This window comes from Canis lupus, chromosome 35 (assembly GCF_011100685.1).
Source record: "Canis lupus familiaris isolate Mischka breed German Shepherd chromosome 35, alternate assembly UU_Cfam_GSD_1.0, whole genome shotgun sequence".
Lineage (NCBI taxonomy): Eukaryota > Metazoa > Chordata > Mammalia > Carnivora > Canidae > Canis > Canis lupus.
Genome location: NC_049256.1, coordinates 11,671,720 through 11,695,025, shown reverse-complemented (window position 1 = coordinate 11,695,025; position 23,306 = coordinate 11,671,720). Strand labels below are relative to the sequence as shown.

The 23,306-nt window shown below is 42.8% G+C and overlaps 1 protein-coding gene across 3 annotated transcripts in view; it reads right to left on the bottom strand.

Annotated features, from left to right (window-relative positions):
• Positions 1-6,069: 6,069 nt before the first annotated feature.
• GCNT2 (glucosaminyl (N-acetyl) transferase 2 (I blood group)) overlaps positions 6,070-23,306 on the bottom strand; it is an 83,008-nt gene continuing 65,771 nt past the window's right edge. For 2 of the 3 annotated variants that reach the window (XM_038584150.1, XM_038584151.1), the window contains exons 2-3: positions 13,118-13,210; positions 8,151-8,683 (exon numbers count right to left, since the gene is read on the bottom strand). In XM_038584150.1, the coding sequence (XP_038440078.1) occupies positions 8,493-8,683; positions 13,118-13,210 (284 nt within the window). In that variant the 3' untranslated portion in view covers positions 8,151-8,492. Of the gene's footprint in view, positions 8,684-13,117; positions 13,211-23,306 lie in introns of all 3 variants that reach the window. The other variant, XM_038584149.1, reaches the window with a different exon arrangement.

Here is a 23,306-nt window from a genome sequence, read left to right as displayed (position 1 = left end):
CTTTTCCCATAGATCCTGCACCAATTTAGATCCCCACCAACAGTGCACAAGGGTTTCCTTTTCTCAACCTCCTCACCAACACTTGTTATTTCTTGTCTTTTTAATACTAGTTATTCTGGCTGGTGTGAGATCATATCTCATTGTGGTTTAGCTTTGCATTTCCCTGATGATGAGTGATACTGAGCATCTTTTCACACATCTGTTTGCCATCTGTATTTCTTCTCTGGAAAAATGTTTATTCAGATCCTCTGCCCAGTTTTTAATTGCATTGTGGTGAGGTTTGGGGGGGTGTTTGTTTGTTTGGTGTTGACCTGTATGTGTTCTTTATATATTTTGGAAATTAACTCCTTATTGGATACATCATTTGTAAATATCCTCTCCCATTCAGGAGGTTGCCTATTTCATTTTGTTGCTGGTTTCCTTAGCTGTGCAAAAGTTCTTCAGTTTGATGTAATCCCAACTCTTTATTTTTGCTTTTGTTGCCCTTGTCTGAGGAGATGATCCCCCAAAAATATAGCCAAGACCCAAGTCTAAGAATTTGCTGCCTGTTTTCTTTTAGGACTGACAGCTAATCTAAAGGAGCCCCTCTCCCTCTCTGTCTGTTGATCTCTATCAACTCACTTTGCTTTATCTACTTCACAGAACTAATCACTATTTAAAAGCATCTTGTGTGTTGATTATCCTTGTAATTTTTCTATCTCTTCAGCTTGAATATAAAAGATCTATCAGTCCTAATACATAGATATATTACTAGAAGCTGAACCTGGCACAATTTCTTTGTTAAATATATAAATAAATAAGGGAAATCTTCCTGCTTAAAAATCCTACGAAAACACAACATATTTCTGTACCCTTATTTTACATCTAGACCACTCTCTTTCACCATACACAAAGATAAACTCAAAATGGATGAAAGATCTAAATGTGAGACAAAATTCCATCAAAATCCTAGAGGAGAACACAGGCAACACCCTTTTTGAACTCGGCCACAGCAACTTCTTGCAAGATACATCTGTGATGGCAAAAGAAACAAAAGCAAAAATGAACTATTGGGACTTCATCAAGATAAGAAGCTTTTGCACAGCAAAGGATACAGTCAACAAAACTAAAAGACAACCTACAGAATGGGAGAAGATATTTGCAAATGACGTATCAGATAAAGGGCTAGTTTCCAAGATCCATTTATGAAAGTTTTTCAAGTGACATTTGCTCTGACTCCCACCATTCCTCAGAGAAGTTTCTTGATTACACATCCAAGTAGGAAACTTTTGATGTATGGTAAGGACTACCACATTAGTGTGGTTTTTTTTTTTTTAATTTTAAAAGATTACTTACTTATTTATTTGACAGAGAAAGAGAGAGAGAGCAGAAGCAAGCAGAGAGGCAGGCAGAGGGAGAGGGAGAAGTAGGTTTCCCGCTGGGCAGGGAGCCCAACTCTGGCTGATCCCAGGACCCTGGGGTCATGAAGGCAAATGGTTAACCGGCTGAGCCACCCAGGCACCTCCCACATTGGTGTTTTAAATTTCCAACATTTTCATAGATTTGTCTACCAGTCTCTAACGTATTTAAGTCACTCCATTGTTCTTTGTAACTGTATCCCCAGAAAATCTCATGCTATTATTGTAGTTACTCTTTAAACCATTCTTCTTCCACTGGGTCATCTCTGATACACAGCCATGCAGGCGGAAAGTCTACTTTAAGTACTCCTTGCTGAGTCCTCTGTAAAAGCCACCACATGAATGCTAATTGTAGAGCTTCCATGCCTGGCCCACTCAGAGGTATGCAGAAGGGGATCACCAGAGGTGTTAAGCGTCAGAGTTTCAATGTGTAGACATGGCAGTAATCAGTGCTTTTCCTCCTAGCTCTTCATGACCCATTAAATCTATTTAGTGAAATCCTGAGAAAATGAATCTAAAATAGAGTTTTCCAACCAGTGACCTGTAAGATACAAGATACATTTTAACCACCATACACCTTTCTTCTCCACCATTTTCTCAGTGATATGACTTTGGATCTGCTCTTTTGTCTTTTTCTTTTATCTCACTTGCATAGCCTGGAATAGAGAATATATATAGAATCTTCTTTTCTGTAGTACAATTTTCATCAGGAAATATCACTTGAGACCAGTCCCTCGCTCTCATTTGGTCTAATATGATGGTACTACATGTTATTGGGACTCATGTACCATCTAGTCTGTCCTGTGCAAAGGTAAAAGTCAGTTGGCTGCAACCCTCAACACACAGCCAGTACAGAGTTAAAAACCAAACAAACTGGTTTTGATAATGAAACATTGGTTATGTAAGATGTTAGCATTAGAAGTGGCAGGTTGAAGGAATATATAAGAACTCTTTGTAATTTTTGTGACTTTTTCTCTAAGTTTAAAGTTATTTCAAAATAAAAATTTTTAAAGAATCCCTCTAAAACCCTACATTTTTGCCGTGTGTACCCGGCCTGAAGTTCACTGATAATTCATTTTAACTGAAATAAATGGCCTGAAGTTCATGAATAATTCACTTTAATCTTGCACTAACTTTCTTAACTGTTTCTCCTAATATCCTTAGCTTCTGATGACATTATGCCCAAAATTCCCTTCTACAGTTTGACACTTGACACTGTCCATCAGCTTCTGGATTTTGTATTTTCTTAAGAACCCTTTATTTTTGGATCATTCAGCCCATTTATCTGATAAAACCCTTCCCAAGGATTCTTCCCAAGATGTAGGTTAGGCTTCCTGGGCTCAGCAATAGGACTCATCAGATTAGTCTTCCAGATAGCTACAGTGGGTGCCCCACTTTCTAAGTGTGTAAGTGTTCCTCATGGAAAAGTGAGTATGGACAGCCTCACCTCTTACCCTCCTGCTCTCAGAGATAACGCTGTTAGTCCTCTTTCCAAAACCAGAACTTGGCTCTGAGAGGTTGACTTCTGGTCTGTTTTCTGTTGGTGCTTAATCCCTAAGCCATCCTGACCAGAAGAGGGAGTAGTTATGATAAGGAACCTTCCAGCTCAGTCAACATTAGTCTCAAACTTCAATTGCTTGCCTAGTCTGTTCAAATGGACCCCTGCTATAGTTTCCTATTTGGCATAGACTACTATAGACTTACTGTTTAAAAAGATTGGAATAGTAACTTTTTGCTCCTATTTCCTGAAGTAATATATGCAAAGAAAAAATTTTAAAAACCACTCACCCATAAATTGCACCAAGCAACAAAAAAGAGATAGCAACCTATATATATATGTGTGTGTATATATATATACATATACATATGAATCATGATATATTTCAATGTATATTTATTTCCTAATATTCTCTTCAATAAATAGTATCTACCAGAAACTTATATCAAAACTCAAACATCATGCACAAAAGTTAACATGCCCTTTAATGTTGGGAATAACTCAAGGATAACTGCTATCACTGACACCATTTAAAATTGTATCACAAATTTTTGCCAATGTAAGAAGACAAGAAAAAGAAACAAGAGGACTTAATATTGGGAAGGAAAAGGCAAAACTGGTAATTATAGATAATTACCAGAAAATGTGAGGTATGATAGATTGAGGAACCTATTAGAAAACACATTGAAGGGGTGGTGTCTGGGTGGCTCAGTTGGTTGGGTATCCAACTCTTGATTTCAGCTCAGGTATCAATCTCGGGGTCGTGAGTTCAAGCTCCGCATTGGGCTCGATGCTGGGGATGAAGCCTACTTAAGAAAAAGAATGGTAAGGGATTTCTCGTCTTGCCAGAGTAGAGATCTACCGTAATGTTTGAAATATAGTTTTGGCATGTGGATAGACCAAAAAAATCAATAGAACAGAATAGATTCCAGAAAGAGACTCCCAAATTTATGAGATTTAGTGCATAATCTTCAAATCATCCGGGAGAAGATGGTATTGGCATAGCTGGTTCTCCTTAGCAGAATAAAAATTTAGGTGTCTACCTGAAATCATATGACAAAATAAATTCTAAATGGCTTAAGTCTCGAAGAGTTAAACATAGAGGGAAAACAAGCAACAAACAATGGAGGTTAAAGAAAAAAATATAGGTAAATTTTTGTATCATCTTTTGTGTGGGGAAACACAGTATAGGTGAGGTTCTCCAAAAATCAGGCTCTAAAATGGAGATTAGTGTGCAAGGGAGCTCTTCACATTCCGTACTTATGGAGGAATGGAAGGCATTGGGATTATAGAAAGAAGCTGTGCTGTGATACAATTATAGTAAGGCCTCGCTTCACCCCAGAGAGCTAATCAGGTGCTATGGGCGCAAGTTAAGGTGAGGGTATTGGCCTTTATAGCCCCACACCCTCCTGGCATTAGGTGTAGGCTCACCCCAGATGGGACGTGACCTGGGATGGGGTCACTTTCCTAGGCTGAGGGTAATTCCCAGAGAAGGCTGACAGCCTAAGTCCTGAGAAAACCCCATTTGTGCAGTGCACCATCCACACTTTAGCAGCTTTGATCAATTTCTTCCTATAAACTTAAGGAGCAGCTCCTCCAAATCCTTGGAGTGTCTTTTCTTGGGGGAAACTAACAAAGGGAAAATTAGTGGAATGACCTACAGCTTCCACCATTGCAGCTGGTCTTGAAGCCCTAAGATACCCAATGTCTCCTTCTTCTCTCTCTCTCATTCCAGAATCTCCATATCCTTCACTAGCACCTCTGCTAGTCTGTATGGCCTACTTGGTGAGGTGATCCAGACCCTCATCTGAGAGTCTGAGCCTCTGATCACCATGTACTTCTCATGCCATTGCTATTGTACTTGTCATGCATTCCTCAAAACTGAATAAGAGAACAGTAAGAGTTGCTTGAGTGGAGCATTGTGCAATGCCAAAAAATAAGAGTGTTCAAGAAAACATCCACAGTCTTGAGGATATGTCAAAGAGATTCAGGAGCTGACTGAAAGAACTACCTATGGCCACAGCTGGAACAATTGGAGGAATTGTATTATAACCTGAAGTTTAAAAGAAACATCTATGAGCCCACATTGATATAAATTTTTAAATAAATTAGTAAATTTGGGGAAAGAGAAAAATCTCCTTTTTGATTTCTAAATAATTTTTGTAGGTACTTCTACTCTAAAGAAGGTGGAGCATAATTCCCCATTCCTTATGTATAGTTGTGAATAATGACTTGAGTACTATATGGAAAGGGGAGAACAGTAACTCTACAGTGGAGAAATCTGACAAAGACTACTTAAGTCAGGTGATCAAGGTTAGCCTCAACTGAGAAGTCATGTTGATAGAATGTACACTTTGTATGATGTGATGAAAATGGCACTTCACCTCTGTGGTCTTCCTCCAAACCCAAAAGTGCAATCTGATCATGAGCAAAACATGAGACAAAACCAGGGGGGCAACTTTACAAAATGCCCAACTAGTACCCCTCAGGATTGTCAAGGTCATCAAAAACAAGAGAAGTCTGAGAAACAGTCATAGCCCAGTAAAGCCTGATGATTAAACGTGATGTGGCATTCTAGATGGGATCTTGGAACCAAAAAAGGATATTAAGTAAAAATTTAGGAAATCTAAATAAAATGTGCCATAGTAACATAATATGTTGATAATGGGAAACTGAGTAGGGGTGTGTATGGGAACTTTCAGTACCATCTGCCATTTTTCTGTAAAACTAAAGCTATTCTAAAATTAGAAGTTTATTTATTTTCACGTATTTTTTTAAGATTTTATTTTTAAGTATTCTCTTCACCCAACATTGTGCTCAAACTCACAACCCCAAGATCAAGAGTCATGTGCTCCACAGACTGAGCCTGCCAGGCAACCCTTTATTTGTATTTTTTTAAAAAACACTAGAAGAATTAGCTTGTTAAACATGGTCTTTAGTGGATGTTAACCAGCCATCAAATAAGAAAAAAAAAAGGTGCCCACAAAAGCGGGCACCTGGGTGGCTCAGTGGTCAAGCATCTGCCTTTGGCTCAGGTCATGATGCTGGGGTCCTGGATTGAGTCCTGCATTGGGCTCCCCCACAGGGAGCCTGTTCCTCCCCCTGCCTGTGTCTCTGTGTCTCTCATGAATAAATAAGTAAAAACCTTTTATAAAAATACACAATAGCACCAAAGGTGGAAAACAATATATTAATTTATTTCCAAGACAATAACACAGAACATCATTGCAAACAAGGACGGATTTAGTAGTTTCAGCCATCCCCATGGGCTAGCAGAAACCCACTCACCCAAACACTATAATCCTCCAATATTAAAGTATTTAAGACATAGAGATGACCAGCAAGACATGTAAACATCTTCTATTCCAAAAGGCTTCTCGTTCTAGATGAGAAAGATCCAGTGTAAAACATTTCTTCTTCTCAGGTGGGGTCATTTAAAGAAGTTAAAAAAAAAAAGAAAAAAACATGATTCTTGGACTCCACCATTAATTCCAGGCGTGTTCCCTATGCTCTAACCCTTTACCACTCCATACAGCTCCATCTTTTTCAGTGGCAGGAAGAAAAGAAGACTTACTTCAAAGGCATTCCCATAAATATGATTAATATTCAACAGGCACAATCACAGAAAAAAAATAATAAAATTGTGTTAATTAAAGGTATCATTAGTTATAGCAACTTTTTCTTCTGTTAGAATAAATAAATATTGAGGAGCTCAATGGATTTAGGAGTACAAAAGTAGACTTCACATTTTTCTGAGGTGACGGCATGTGTTCTCATTTAACACTGAGACCATTCATAAAACCCACCCTCTCTGGTATACTAAATATGGCTTTATTTCACCTTCTCCAAATCTTCCACCTTAGGAAACTGAACTAAGGAGACCAATGAGAACATCCCAGTCCTCAGAGAACTTGTTTCCTAATGCTTATTAATAATTTCTCTAAGACTACTTACTTCATCTGCAAAATGGGGGTAATCACGTGGGCCTCCCAAGAGTGTTGTAAGGTTTTAGTGCAATGAGCCATAAGGGAGCTATCGGGATGCCTACAACACAACTGGCTTGAGCTTCTATTCCTTGCCTTCTTTCTTTGGAATCCTCTCTGATTTCAATATTGATTTCTATTTTTTGTAATATTTTTAAAATTTATTTGAGCGATAGAACAAGTTGGGGGGAGGAGTAGTGGGAGAGGGAGAAGCAGATTCCAGCTGAGCAGAGAGCCTGAGGTGAGACTCGATCCCAGAACCCTGGGATCACAGCCTGAGCTGAAGGCAATGCTTTAACCAACTGAGCCACCCAGGTGTCCCTAGACCTCAATTTCTAATTACTTATATCCTTGGCCTGATCTCCCAATCTATAGCCCTGCACATGAATGTGTTAAAATATTAGCAATCCATGAGATTCTCTAGTGTAGCCTTTCCAACGTTGATGCTATGACCAAGAATTTGAGAGTGGAAAAGCTCTGTCTTCCTTTTCTCCTGTGTCAAACATGGGTCTGGCCTACAATAGACTCTCAAGAAATATTTACTGGCTGCATGCTGAATGAATGAATTGGATAAAGGAAGGGGATGGGGGTTAAGTGACACAAATGCTGATTCACAATTGAAAGCTTTTAAAAATCTAGGCACTCTTATTAGCACTTAAGCATTGTAAAGCTACTCAGAGACTACTCTCTGAGAATAAGCTACTCAGAGAATACTCTGGAGTCCTTAAAGCCTCATGGCATAGAATTTGGACTCCATTGTGCAGGTAAGATCACTTTGGTGGGGGTGGAGGGTGGTGACCGAAGAGGAAAGTGATTCATTCTGAGGTTAGGTTAGAGACTTGGGACAAGATCCACGCCATAGCACCTGTCTTCTAGAAATCTCTTCGTTCTGTGGGAAAGTTTCACTGTTCTCCACAGAAAGCAATGGCAGAGGGACTACAGTGCATTCTGACCCACAAGAAATGCCCTGTTTCCCTGGGATTCCTTTGCTGAAGCGGCAGGCAGTGGCCACTGTCTAAAAATGCATCCCGCCTTCTGTCCGTGACTTTACCTCCCATGCAGAACTTCAGACACAGTAAACCGGAAGGGCTTGGGAACAAGACCGAACTCTCCATTCTGTAGCTTAAGTTGTAAAGGAGATCGCTGAGTTGCCCCAAGAGCTGTTTCTACGCTTATGTGTGACTGAGCAAAGAGGGGTGGTGTCCATGCACACGTGGCTATAGATCTGTCCTAAATGATTCCTTCTTCAAAGAAATGCACCTATTTTCCTAAACAGTATTATCTACGGTTCTTTTCATGAGAACATTTCCCGAGGATGAGTATCTGGTGCAAAGGTTTGATGCCAGTTAAACTGACCACTGAGCAGGACCTTAGCCCGCCGTAGAAGGGGCATCAGGAGGCTGCCAGGGGGGCCAAAGTGCCAGCATCGCCCTGCGCAGTCATTCTGATAGCAGAGTCCACAGTCTCTGGTGGATGTTTTCACGGGGGATAGCACGGCCAGGTCCTGGGGCTGCCACCTTGCTCGGGCAACTCTCAATACCAGCAGGGCAACGCTCTCTCCCAAAGAGAGGCTCTTCTTGGCTGCGGGGGCCTTGGAGCCTGTGCTCCAGGGGGTCAGAAATACCAGCTGGGCTGTATCACCGTTTCACTCTGGTTCAGAGTCCTCTCTCGAAGCCTCAGCTCCAGGCATTCCACGGTGAGGGGGTAGGTTGTCAGCTCAAACTTGTTAGCGAAGAGGCTGGGCGAATCAATCAACCACTTCAAGTCTCCGTTTCCATAGATACAAATGCCACGTACGTAGCGGCCTGCAGGGGAAGCACAGGAGACAGTGAGGACACACTGGTCTTCCAAAGTGGGGGGCAGCTGCCCCGAGGTAGAGGCTCGCCTGCCTACCGAGTAGCCGAACATGTGCCAAGTGCTATGGGATTCTAATGGAATCGGATCGGTGCAGGCCCAGGCCCACAAGGAAGTTAAGCCCTTTATGGGAAGACAAAGGGTAGGCATACATACTTAAAGAACAGCAGGGTTAAACAATACAAGGCAAGGACACAATAGGCTTCACCAGACAATACGTGTATTATCAAATGACAGTGATGGATGGAAGGTTCTAGAAGGGTACAGATGGGAGAGGTCATTATGGGTTGCTCTGGTCAAGTCTGTTCTTTGAGCCCCAGCCTCATTTACCCAAGTATCTACTTCTATCTTTGCTTGCATGAGAATCAACCTCACTGGTGTGACCCATCAGGCCTCAACTCCTAACCCCCTCCAAGTGTTCCCCATGTAACCCACAGCAATCCTATTCCTCGGGGCCCTTTCTCCTCCTTTCTCCCACAGCCCTCACCCAATCTATCAGCAACTCTGTAAGCTCCACCTTCAAAATACAGATAGTACACGAGCCCTTCCCACCACCTCCACCTCTACTGTCCTGGCCCACAGCACCTCCACCTTCCTGTCTGAATTATCACGATGATAACTGGACTCCGTCTCCACCTTTGTCTGTTAGTCTCTACTCAGCACGACAGCCAGAGTGACTGTCTTGAATATAATAAGCACATCATGATGTCTCCTCTGCTCAAAACCCTCCGAGGGCTTCTCATCGCACTTGGAGGAAGAGCTGAAATTCCAGCAATGGCATCAAAAACTCCTCAGAGTCTGGCCTCTACCTCCAAGCACCTGCTCATTTGCTTACAACCCTTGACAAGCATTGCTCACTCACTGAGGCCACACTGGCCTCCTTTGCCAGCCCTGTGCACACCAGGAGTGCCCTACTCGAGAGTCTACTTGGCTCTGCCCCCCTCTCCCCTTCCACCAGACCTCCCAGAGGCTCCTTCCCACACCGCACCCTGGGATCTGCCTCAAGGCCGTGTTCTCAGTGTCTCTCTGACCCCTCTTTCTTCCTTCCCTGATTCATTTTTCTGGGCTCTCATCACCAGATAATTATTTATTGTCTCTCTCCCTAGGCTAGAACATTAGGTCCAGAAGAGCTGGGCCTTGAATCTATTATGTTCCTCTCTGCATCCCTGGCATCTGGGACAGTACCTGGTAACTATCAGGTGTTATGCTAATAGCTGTTGAAGGAAAGGACAGAGAAGGATGAGTGGAGAGTTAGTGGAAGGACAGACCCGTGGGGAGAGGGAGCGGCATCAGGGGCACAGACAGTGGCTTCAATGGGGACAAGGCCTCTGGAAAAAGGTGCCAAGGTGGGAATTTTCTGGTAGAATTGGGAGTTTGGTTGGGAAATGGATTAGGAAAAGAATGGTAGGACATCGAACCTCTTTTCTAGAGGCTTCTTGGCATGGAGTAGAACAATTACAGTTGACTGACTAAAACAAACTGAAGGGCTGGGCCCTTTTTACCCCATAAATAGGGAGAATTTTTGAACGTCTCTGAATGGAAGACTCAAATGGTGAAACAGACTTTAGCAAGATGAATTTCGCAAAGCTTTGCAAGGTACATTAGGAATCAATCATGAGGCCACAGTAACAATTTAATGTAAACCAGAGAGCTGGTTCAAAGTTAATGGTGGCCATGAGTGGGAAAGGAAGGGTATTAGAACAGAGGAGGGGCTGGCAGGACTTGTGATTAATCTGACGTGGCTGGGAGGAAGTACAAGGGAGAGTGGAAACCTCAGGGCACAGAAGCCAGAGGCGTGGGAAGTCAGAGTGGAATGGGGGTGGGGGGGGGGAGTGGTGGTGTTGAGAACTGAATACACAAGCAGCGTGCCCATGCTTAAGAAAATGAACAAGAGAGATTGTTTCTGTGCAATTGAAGTAGAAGTAGCACAGACAACTTGGTCTTCAGGCCAGAGGCAATCTTCACACACTTGGCAGAGAGAAAAGAATCACTACCCAGCAGCCCAGAAGGCAAGGCTGGAATGCATGGAGAGTGAGGGGATCACTTAGAGGAGCCTACACAGAGCTGAGACCCCAGATGGTGACCCTAGCTGTGAGGATGGGTGCTTTTCTTCGGGACACAGGAAGGAACAATGAGAGGGTGAGATGGAGGGATGGGCATGACAAACTGGTATGGGGATTTTGATCAAATGTCTTGAAAAGGGACGCCTGGGTGGCTCAGTGGTTGAGCATCTGCCTTCAGCTTAGGCCATGATCCGGGAGTCCTGGGATCAAGCCCTACATCGGGCTCCCCACAGGGAGCCTGCTTCTCTCTCTGCCTATGTCTCTGCCTCTCTCTCTGTGTCTCTCATGAATAAATAAATAAAATCTTAAAAAAAAATAAATTAAAAACCCCCACAAATGTCTTGAGAGTTCTTCCTCAAGTTGAAATCATTACCTTTTGAGAGTGGGAAAGGCCATTTTAGCGTAAGATTGAATTTAAAGCAAGCAGGAAAGATGAAAAGGACACCAGGAAGATAATGAGATCCAAAAAAAGAATAATTAGGCAGCCAGGAGGGTCTAGCCTCCCTCTTGGGGCTGAGTTTGGGACAATTCTCTAACAGTCTCCAGTAATGCTTTGCTTAGGGAAACACACGTTGTAAAGCAGATGGTGGTAATTGTCAGGGATAGGAATTGACCTTGTAGGGTCAAATGCAGGGGAATCTGGAATGTTAAGTGAGAACAGCATGGGACGGCTGACCCAGTACACAGGCTGGACAAGGAGCCCTCTAATCAGAGGACTTGGTCATGAGCTGGACGTGCTCATTTCTCCTCTGGAGAAAATACGCTGAAGAGCAGACTGTATGGTGATGTGAGGGTGTTGCCCTCCACAGTGGAAGAGGATGCTCAGAAAGACAGGAGACGGGGACCGGGTGTGAAAAAGAGCTGCAGACAGGCAGCCATTAGGAGGTTTTCCTCAGAAACAGCAGGTCAAAGAGATGCACCTGAGAGGGAAGCCAGAGGCTGCGGATGGACAGACTGGCAGACAAATGGAGGAGGCCAAGCTTTGTAACCATGGGGAGCAAACGTCAAAGCCTCACACCTACTTATTCACTTAAACACTCACCTCCTGTTATGAGCTGAATTGTCCCCTTCCCCAAATTCGTATGTTTTAAGTCCTAGCTCGGCACCCCCCTCCCAAGTACCTCAGACTATGACCGTATTTTAGACAGAGAGCCTTCAAAGAAATATTCCAGTTAAAATGAGGCTGTATAGGATGGGCTCTGATCCAATATGAGGGATGTTGGTATAAAAAGAGATGAGGACCCAGACACACCCAGAAGGAAGACAAGTCTCTCAGGAGAAAGCAAATCTGTAGCCACCTTGATCTTCAACTTCTAGCCTGCAGGAGTGCGAGGAAATAAATTTATGTGTTTTTTTTTTTTAAAGATTTTATTTACTTAATCATGAGAGACAGAGAGGCAGAGAGAGAGGCAGAGACAGGAGAAGCAGGGTCCATGCAAGGAGCCTGATATGGGACTCAATCCTGGGACTCTGAGATCATGCCCTGAGCTGAAGGCAGAAGCTCAACCACTGAGCCACCCAGGCGTCCCTAAATTTCTGTTGTTGAAGCCACCCCGTCTCTGGTACTTGGTTATGTTAGCCCCAGTTAAGGAATACCATGCTCGCTATGGACCAGGCAAGAGAGTGAATGGACTGTATAAAGTCCAGGACTGATAAAAACCCTTCTTTATAAAGTTCCGTGGAAATGAAAAACTACTTAAACTTTCTCATTCTTGTGTTTTTGGAGAACTATCTCTTTTTAGTGTTGCTTGCCTGCCATCATGCAGCAAATTCCTCAGGGCGGAGAGGGGCAGAGGCTGGCGTGAGGGGTAGGGGAGGCTCCGGCTTGCTCTGTGGTGAGAACATGATCTCACTTCTCATCCTGACCACTTTCCCTCCTAACCACTACACTCCCAAAAGGAACAGAAAGATGAATAAATAAGAATAAAGCAGAAACTAGCAAGAAAGTACCATTATAAGTTGAGCCTACCTCTATACCCCCTCATTGATCATGAGCTGGAGAACATCAGTGAGATACTTAAATTTACTTTTCTTTTTTTTTTTTTTTTAATTTAAGTAGGTTCCAAGCCCAATGTGGGGCTTGAACTCACAACCCTGAGGTCAAGACCTAAGTTGAAATCAAGAGTTGGCCGTTTAACCAACTGAGCCACCGAGGCACTCCCTAAATAGACCATGTCTTGAAGCCTCTGGTTACTCTAAGAACTCACAGATTATTCTAAATAAACCAGCAGTTCTCTCCATGAGAACCCCTGTATTCCACAATGACCTTCATGCCAACACCAACAAGCAGTGCAGCCTCCAAGTGTGGAACTAATGGCTCACCATGGCAGCCTCCATGTTTATCTTCCATGTCAATCCACTTTATAGCTCTGAGGTTACCAGTCCACGATGCATTTGGCATGGATCCAGGGACACCTGCGTGTTAATAAAGAAGAAAAGCAGAAATGAGAACCAAGAGAGAAGCATGTCATCTCATCAACGAAGTCTCCAAGTTTTGCTTACTTTTTTTTTTTGGTAGGTCATCTTTCAGGTTAGATTTTCCATCATCAGTGCAAGACCTCAAAAGCTTATGGTATGAATATGTGGGGGTCATGAACTCTACCTTGCCACCAGCACAAAAAATACATACATATATATATATATGCATATATATATGTATATATATATTTTTTATTTTGTCATCACGTGTGCCCAAGTCTGCAAAATGAAGTTTAAGAAATACCATAGTGTGAAATCGTAATGCAGATAGCGGAGTTGGGGGATTTGGAGTTCTCTCTCAATGGCCTTTAACTGAATTGACTTTCAATCCTAATATTCTACAGCTTTGTAGGATTTTCCAGATGACTTCTATCTTAAAATGAAAGCTCAGAAAGCAGGCTGCCCTTTGTGCTAAGTGCTAATAAGTGAGAGGAGAGATGCCTGGGTGGCTCAGCGGTTTGGCGCCTGCCTTCGGCCCAGGGCCTGATCCTGGAGTCCCAGGATCGAGTCCCACGTCGGGCTCCCTATATGAAGCCTGCTTCTCCCTCTGCCTATGTCTCTGCCCTACCCCTCTGTGTGTTCTCTCATGAATAAATAAATAAAATCTTAAAAAAAAAAATAAGTGAGAGGACTTCCAGGGCTACTCTTACATGAAGTTGCAATATTAGGCATACAGAAGGAAAATAGTTTGTTCACTACTTATAAACTCAAATCCCTTAACACAGTACCCTTTATAAAATTATTTTAAATTTTTTACACCCAACTTGGGGCCCAAACTCATGACCCCAAGATCAAGAGTTGCATGCTCCACTGACTAAGCAGCCAGGCGCTCCCAACACATGATCCTTTTTTATTGGTTAAAGTGCTTTTTGAGCATTTGGTGTTGCCAAGCATTGTGCTAGGCCCTGGGGAGAGAGAGAGAGAGACAGACAGAGACAGAGACAGAGAGAGAGAAGGAAGACATGATTCTCCAACACCTAGTGCAGATGATCTGTTGACCTCAAGTAGTAGGTTTCAAGGTTTGAGTTTCTCCTAGGATGATTGCACTGACCTATACCCAACTTCTCTATTTCTTTCAGCTGTTCTTTGGCCAAAAGTTTAGTGGCTAACCCATTATGTAACTCGTTATCTAACTCATCTTTGAAATGTAAAGAGCGTTAAAAAAGGAGAGGAGGACTTTAGGTCACCATCTGGCTAAGCCAGGGCTTTTCCACCTTGGCATTATTGACACTTTAGATGGGATAATTCCTTGTGGTAGGACCTGCCCTGTGCATTGTATGATGTTTAGCAGCATTCCTGGACCCCACCCATCAGATGCCAGTAATACATACCCCTCAATTTTAACAATCAAAAACATCTTTAGGTGTTGCCGAATATCTCTGGGAGGAAGTGGGAGTGGGCAAAACTGCCCCATTTGAGAAACACTGTGCTAAACTATTTTTCTTTTCTTTTCTTTTCTTTTCTTTTCTTTTCTTTTCTTTTCTTTTCTTTTCTTCTTTTTTAGTATTTAATTATTTATTAGAGAGAGCATGAGCAGAAGGGGCAGAAGGAGAATCCCAAGCCGACCCCCCACTGAGCATGAAGCCCTATGCAGGGCTTGATCCCAGGACCCGAAGATCATGACCTGAGCCAAAATCAAGAGTCAGACGCTCAACTGATTCAGCCATCCAGCTGCCCCTGTGCTAAACTATTTCAAATTACCCTCTCCATCTCAGTAAATTTTGGATAAGTCACAGAGATTAAAGGGTCTATTTAATTCTAGAGAGTAATTTTACCCCCAAAGATTTCCTTTACTGGAATGTAAGTATATGGGAATCAAAGGTAAATGCAATGGAAGAATAAATACTTTGCTTCATAAGAGCTCCAACTTCACCAACTCCAATTTCACCAGTGGGCAATGCAATCTGAATGTCACTTTGATGTAATGGCACCATTTGCATGACATCTGTACCTAGACTGCAATAGTCCTTTCTCAGAAGACCCAGTAGGCGGAATAATGCCCCTCCCCATGACATACATTCAAGTCTAGATCCTAATCTCTGGAACTTGATATTATGTTATGTTACAGGGCAAAATGGAATTCAGTTTGCTAATCAGGTGACCTTAAAATAATAGGAGATTATCATGAATTATCCAGGCTGGCCCAGCCCAATGCAATCACGAGGATCTTTAACAGTGGTCTTGGTTTTTTTTTTCTTTTTTCTTTTTTTTTTTTCTTTTTCTTGTGTGTGTGTGTGTGTGTGTGTGTGTGTGTGTTTACCATTTGAAGGTAGAGAAAGGAGCTAAGGAACATGGGTGGACATTAGAAGCTGATAAAGGCCCAGATCCTACAGAAAGGAATGGAGCCCAGCTGATGCTTTGGTTTCAGTCTGGTGAGACCCGCGTCAGACTCCTGTCCTACAAAATTAGAAAATAATATATTTGTGTTTAAACTGCTAAGTCTGTGGTAGTTTGTTCCAATGGCAAATAAAAAAACTAGTATACATACTAATGAGAAAAATATTATCCAAGATGATAGATATTTTTTAATAACTGAGCAAAACCAATATTTTTCCTAAAGTTTAATTGGATTAAGCACATAAACATGTTTCCTCTTTAGAAACATTAATAAAAATGTGCATTTTCAGAAGAAGAAAGCTCTGTGCTTTTGCCCTGATGTCACATATTATATGAGGATCTAAATCAAGAATTGTACCAAGGTCTCCCAACTAAAATCAAATTTTGCATAACCTTTCCTGTAAATGGCATGAATCCTTACCCTAAGGGCTTGCTATAAGACAGATTCTTTTCTTCTCGCTGCCAAACTCAGAAAGTTTGCTTGGAAATATTGAGCGGTCCCCAAGAAAAATACCATTTATTTAGCAATATTTCTTTCTATTGCTTTGATTTGCATTTATTACTTTAAAAATCACTGTAGCAAAAAAAAAAAAAAAAAATCAGTTTAGCATTTGCCTTTCCCAAAAGAAGCTTCCTTTATTCTGCAGCTGAGTACTCCAGGTGGGGGTGGGGGTGGGGTGGGGGGGAGCTTTCCTGCCATTGGGCACCAGGAAGGGAGTCTCATGCCTGTTGGGCATCAAGGTGGTGGGAACTTCAAGGTGCTCTCTGGAAGCTCCTGAGCCCAAGCCCCTGGCCAAGGGACACAGGCAGGAAGTGTCTAGTGCACCAGGGCAGGTGCCGCACAGGTGTTACAATGTACACATTGATAACGAATAAAACAAGCCTTGGTTAAGTTAGTGGGGGGGAGGGGGACCAGGAAACAAAGAGATAATGTGGTATATTTACTTGTGCCAGCAAGATTAGCTGACACGGAAGTGATGTTTATGAGTCTGTTTTGATGAAAAGCTACCGCAGAAGAGTGTGAACAACATGCTACCAATAACATCAAGTCCCTACTTTCCTTTACATGATTACAGTCTTGAAAGGACAAGGTATTCTTTTCCTCATTCATTCTCACCAATACTGATCATCATAAACAGACTCTTCCTCAAAAACACATTTCATTATTCTAGAGATAAGACGGTGACATTTATAATTAATGACTGCTGTCTGTAAAATAAACACACAACTTGTGTGAACCTCCTGCTCGTGGGATTACAAACCTCAACTTTCTTTCTTTTCTTTCTTTCTTATTTATTTATTTAATTAATTTATTTATGATTTTGTTTATTTCCTTGAGAGAGAGCACAAGCAGGGGGAGCAGCAGACAGAGGGAGAGGGAAAAGCAGACTCCCTGCTGAGCAGAGCCTGATGTGAGGATTGATCCCAGGACCCAGGCAGATGCTTAACCAACTGAGCCATCCAGGTGCCCTGAAACCTCAACTTCTATACTTTCTGTTTAATGACAAATCTCAAGCATGTCTGTTTAAATATTACTCATATCCATGCATACAAAATTACCTTCTTTTTGTTATATATATATTTTAAAGATTTATTTATTTATTCATGAAAGACACACAGAAAGGCAGAGACGTAGGCAGAGGGAGAAGCAGGCTCCAGGCAGGGAGCCTGATGTGGGATTCCATCCTGAGACCGCGGGTCATGCCCTGAGCCGGGGGCAGGTGCTCAACCGCTGAGCCACCCACGTGTCCCTTGGTATATTTTTTTTATTGGAGTTATGATTTGCCAACATATAGTACAGCACCCAGTGCTCATCCTGTCAAGTGCCCCCCTCAGTGCCTGTCACTCACTCTATCCCCCTGCCCACCTCCCCTTCCACTACCCCTTGTTCAAAAATTATATTTTTAAAAGTAGAAGAGGGGAGAGGGACAAAGTCAAATTGTACTGTGTCTTCTCTCGCAAAGAATCCGGAGGTCCAGAAATACTGGGCAGGAGTGGGCACAGCCTCTGGCTTTGCAAGTGTGGTGGCTGCAGGCCTGGGCACTTGGGCATCCCCTGGGAGCTCGTTAGAAATGCTGAACCTCAGGGGCACCTTGGTGGCTCAGCGGTTGAGCATCTGCCTTCCCCTCAGGTCATGATCCCGGGGTCCTGGGATCGAATCCCGCATCAGGCTCCCTGCAGGGAGCCTGCTTCTCCCTCTGCCTGTGTCTCTGTCTCTCTCTGTGTCTTTCATGAATAAATAAATACAATCTTAAAAAAAAAAAAAAAAGGGAGTTGAAGCTCAGACATTCCACACCAGAATGGGCATCTTCACAAAGATCCCCAGAACCTCCTGGCACACGAGCAAGTCTGAGACGCTCTGGGCTGTAACCAGCATTGCAAAGAGGACACAGCTTCTGTCTCCTGTCTCCCTGAGGCCCCTCCCTCAGCCTTCACCAGGTTGCCATCTGCCATCTACCTTTTCTCTCTCCTTTGCCCGCATTTTGCCCTCCTGAAGACATCTGGTACTATGTACCTGCCATCCTTCAGTTAATTTAACAAACCTGTCCCCACCTCAGGGAACACAGGCCTGTGAGCAGACCTCTCAAATCATCACTTCCTTGAAGACGAGCAGCCCACCTCATGTGGGAAAGGCCACTCTGAGCAGAAAATGGGTCTTCATGGTGCCTTTGGCTTCACAGCTTTGGGCCCATGGGGGGATTCTCGGTCCCAGGTAAGGGAGTGAGCGAGTGTGGCACACAAGGGCTGCCCATCAACTCAGTCCCTGGGGATGACGGTAGGACTGCTTGGCTTGTCTGTGGGTAAGACAGGCCTGCTTGCCATCTTGGTTTCCCACCAGGTCACTGTACTTGGAGGTGTAATCATGCTCTACCTCTCGGTATCAAAAAGTATTTTTGATACCCTCTTAGCCCAGGCCAACATGTTTCAGTTTGCCCTACAGCAATTGCTTAAGTGGCCATCAATCACCCAATTCTCCACATGGGGCCTTCCAAGGAGCTTTGGGAGGTGATGAAACTCTCAACAAGACTTCTGGTGACTCCAGCTCTAATATCAACTCAATGTGTACGCTTTTTTTTTTTTTTTTTAAGATAATGTGTCAATATCCAGATGCTCCTCTACCTCCTTTTTTTTTTTTAATTTTTTTTTTTTTTTTTATTTATGATAGTCACAGAGAGAGAGAGAGAGGCAGAGACACAGGCAGAGGAAGAAGCAGGCTCCATGCACCGGGAGCCCGACGTGGGATTCGATCCCGGGTCTCCAGGATCGCGCCCTGGGCCAAAGGCAGGCGCCAAACCGCTGCGCCACCCAGGGATCCCTACTCCTCTACCTCCTAAAAGTATCTACTAAGCATAATTTTCTTCCAGAGATTGACCTGAGGCGGACACCGCCCCTAGCCCACCTCACACATCCCGTCATGGAACACACTGGCCTTCTCACTGGGATTGGGGGACTTAGCCCTTACCCCAGCTTTGTCACTAACCAGCTGTGTACCCTGGAACATCATTTAACACCACACAGACTCACCTTTCAAATGAAGTATAGAACAGATCAGTGGTTTTTCAGCCTTTTAGACTGCAATCCACAGAAAAACAACTCTATACCATCGTAGGCACACACGCGTACATGAAGTAAACAAGAGTTTCACAAACTACTTAGGCTTATTACGTGCAATGCACTTGTTTATGTTGTGTTATTTCCTCATATTAAAAATTCTGGTCCATACCTACTAAAGTGATTTCTGGATCCACTTATGGGAAAGAGTGCTTCTTAAAGATACTGGACTGGATGACTGTGTTATTATTGCTGTTATGACTACGCTCATTATTACTTGCCAGGATTCTAGGAGGGTAGTTATGAGGTATATGGATAAAGTCTACCCTCAATTCACCAGTCTCCTAGGAAGGGTCTATTTTGCATTATTTCTAGGATAGGGCAAAAAGAAGGCAGCAGTATCATCAGAGAAACCACTTTAAGCTATAAACCCCAATTCTCTCATTTGCTCTTCATAGGCTTCTTTAAACAAAATATTTGAGATGAGTTTACACAATAATCAAGAATGTTTTTCTTGGAGCTTAGCCACTATTAGTCAAATAGCTGCATTTGTTGAATAAATGAATTCTTTGAAATGCAAGCTTTATTTATATTGACTTGAGTTTCTCCTTGTTCTTACACAGGGTGGTCCTCATTTTGGGAAACCTACTTGTGGTAACAAATTCCAGAAACTGCTTCTTACTGATGCTCAGATATATACTTTTTAATGTATTGAATAAACAAGGAGTTTTGTTTTTAAATGTCAAAAGCCAATGCTGATGTCAGTGTATTGACAAGGGTTTTCTCACAAATTACTGGTGGTGCTCTAAGTTGTTATAACTCTCAAAAATCAATTGGGAAGTGTGTAGGGAAAACCACTATAATCCCCAATTCCCTTTGGCCCTTTAAACCAACAGCTGCAAAATAAGCGAAGGAACTAAGCTTCTAAGTGTAAGTATCTGTATACGAAGATGTCCATTTTGACATTATTTACACATAATGATGAAGAGCACAGGCTTTGAGGTTAGAGTCAACATTTCAAATCCTTATCTTTGCTATGACTGGTTGTGTGACTTTGAACAGTTAGCAATCTCTTTAAGATATCATGTAGTAATCTTCAAAACCTTAACAGGGTTTTGTGAATATTAAATGAGAGAATGTGGGGCACCTGGGTGGCTCAGTGGTTGAGCATGTGCCTTGGGCTCAGGTCGTGATCCCAGGGTCTTGGGATTGAGTCCTACATCGGGCTCCCTGCTCAGTGGGGAGTCTGCTTCTCCCTCTGCCTATGTATCTGCTCTCACCCTGTGTCTCTCTTGAGTAAATAAATGAAATCATAAATAATAAATAAATAAATAAATAAATAAATAAATAAATAAATAAATAAGAGAACGTATGTGTTGTGCTTAGCACAGGGCTTGGCATACTTCACTAAATAAGTGGTCGAAAGCATAATCCCTCTATTAAAATCATGGGGACAGCTGTAGCTGTGGAAGAGATTGCTTCTTTACTAGAAGCAGAAGCAAGTTTACCCACCTTGGTGCTACGGACATCTGGCTGGATAATTGCTGTGGGGGCCTGTCCTGTGCTTTGGAGGATGCATAGCAGCTGCCCTAGTCTCCCCTGGTCTCTCTGCCCTAGATGCCACCAGCAGTCCCCACACCTGTTCTGTCCTCCTACCTCCCACTCCCTGCCCCGGTGATAACCCAAAATGTCTTCAGATGTAGCCAAATGTCCCCTGGGAGGCAAAACTGCCCTGACTGAGGACATGAAATTGTACATTATTAATAAAATCATGTAAATATTTGTGCATAAAATGAACATATTCTTTTTAGTTTACAAAACCTTCTTTAATGTTCTTGCTTTTATACTTCTAATATGTTTATTTATGGACCTCCAAGGCTTACTGGCTTTGCTGACTTAGTAACTGTACTTGCAAATATCCTAAGACTAATTCAACAAAAGAAAAAGAAATGCAGAATGTTCACTGGTGATTCACTTTAACAACGACAAAAAAAAAAAGGAAAACTACCTAATAGGGAAATGTAGTGTGGAGTAATGCGTAGCCTTTTCATTGTTGGTTGGGGTCATGGGTAGCAATAAAAAGGTACGTTTTGTTTTTACCTACAAAGTGTTGCTCGTTACTCAGCTAGGATTTTTAACACAAAAAACTTACTAAAAGAGATCCTGTCTTGTTTCCTATGGATATTTTCTGGAGTTCTGCTGTCTTTGAGATCACAGCATAGTATCCTTAAAACGACACCCGTCGGGGCTCCTGGGTGGCTCAGTGGTTGAGCATATGCCTTCAGTTCAGGTCCTGATCCTGGGGTCCTGAGATCGAGTCCCGCATCGGGCTCCCCGCATGGAGCCTGCTTCTCCCCCTGCCTGTGTCTCTGCCTCTCTCTGTGTGTCTCACATGCATAAATAAATTAAATCTTTAAAACAGAACAAAACAAAACAAAAAAACCCCACAACACCTCCAGTTATTGTCAACAAATTGATTCTTCTTTGGTTGTAAAAGGAAAAGATGAAATGAGTAAAGGAAGAAAACCCCAGAATTTTAGACTTGAAGGGATTTTAGACATTTTAATATGCTCTAATATTTTAACATATTCCTTCTCATTGGCATGCCGTGAAAACTAGAGCCTAGGAAACTTAAGTGAATTGCCCAGGCGTGTGGACGTACTAAATAACTTACTGATTTTTTTTTTCAAGATCAATTACCCAGTTATTCAGTTTTCTTGAATGTTTCTTGTGTTCTAGACTAGATGTTGAGGGTAAAGCTATGAATGAGATGTTCTTGGAGCCTTTGGCCCTACTGTAACCAGAAGGGCTTATATTTATTAATATTTCTACTAGCACCTCAGACACCTATATTCGTCTTTCCTGGAGAGTGAAGAACAGAGAAGGTCAGTGACACAAGTAGGAAGGTGGAAAATCTTTGACCCAGAGCAGTTCACGTTTCACTACAATCCTGACCTAAAGGCTGACCTTGACCCATTGACCCTCTGCCTACTTTTCTCTTTGGCTGCTTATCACCTTTACATCTTGTGAAATACCCTTTTAATTATGGCACATTTTTCTAAGACGGTGAAGACCTTCAGTTTCACTACTTCCAGGCTAACAGGCTGTCAACTTGCCTTTCTTTCCTCCACTAAACCATGTGACAGTTTTCAAAATCCTTCACCTTCCCAATGAACCCAAATCCACTCACTAGTGAATCCCTTCCAGCCAAGACTTGGCCATTTGGTGCAGTAAGGGAGCCCCCAACTGATTTCCAATGGACCAGGGGTTCTTTAAACTCTACGTGGCTTATAACAGTGATGATTCCCTTTGCTGGCGCTGTCCTAATTCAGGGCCTTGAGATCTCTCACCAAGAGAATTATGATTGCCTCTACTCTGTCCACTTCATTGGCGATGCCACTACATGGCTTTTTCTATAATCAGCGTTGACCTTGTGCCCTCCTCTTTTAGTGAGGGATGCAGGAGTACTTTGAACCTCCGGCCCGTGTGTTTCTTCAAGCCACTCTGAGATGCTTACCCACCAACCACTCATCCCCCAACAAATGAAAGCACATTCAGACTTGCCATCAACCCAAACCTCTCCTCTGGGTACCCCCATTCTACGTCTTACAAGAATTCTGACTCCTTACACAATTACTCATTTTACAGGGCTGCTTCTGCCCCCCCCACCCCCCCACCCCTGGACCCAGTGTGACATTTATCTCCTTCCTCAAAAGCTTGACTCTCAACTGGTATTTTTAACTTTTTTGCTTCAGACTGTCCCTAGTCAAGCAGCCAGCCCCAGCTAGCTCCTCAGAACCGAAATCCTATCTGGGACCATTAGTTCGATGCTATCATTCGCATCTGGCCAGGAAGATATCGAAATACTGACCATGACAACAAAACGATTGTTTCGATCCTGTCCCTAGACTACACACAGCAGACTGGCAGCTCATAAGCCACATCCGATCGCAGGCCTATTTGGTTCAACCCTCGTAGAAGTGGAGGTTGAACACTGAAAAAAACCAGAAGGTTCCCCACAGAAGTTTGGACTGCCAGTGTCCCTTGACAACAATTCTCTGGGGCTTTAAGAAGCCAGGAAATCTCCTACCACCCTGGTCCCCCACCATGCTCCACTCACTCATATTGTCTATCCGGCCCTGTC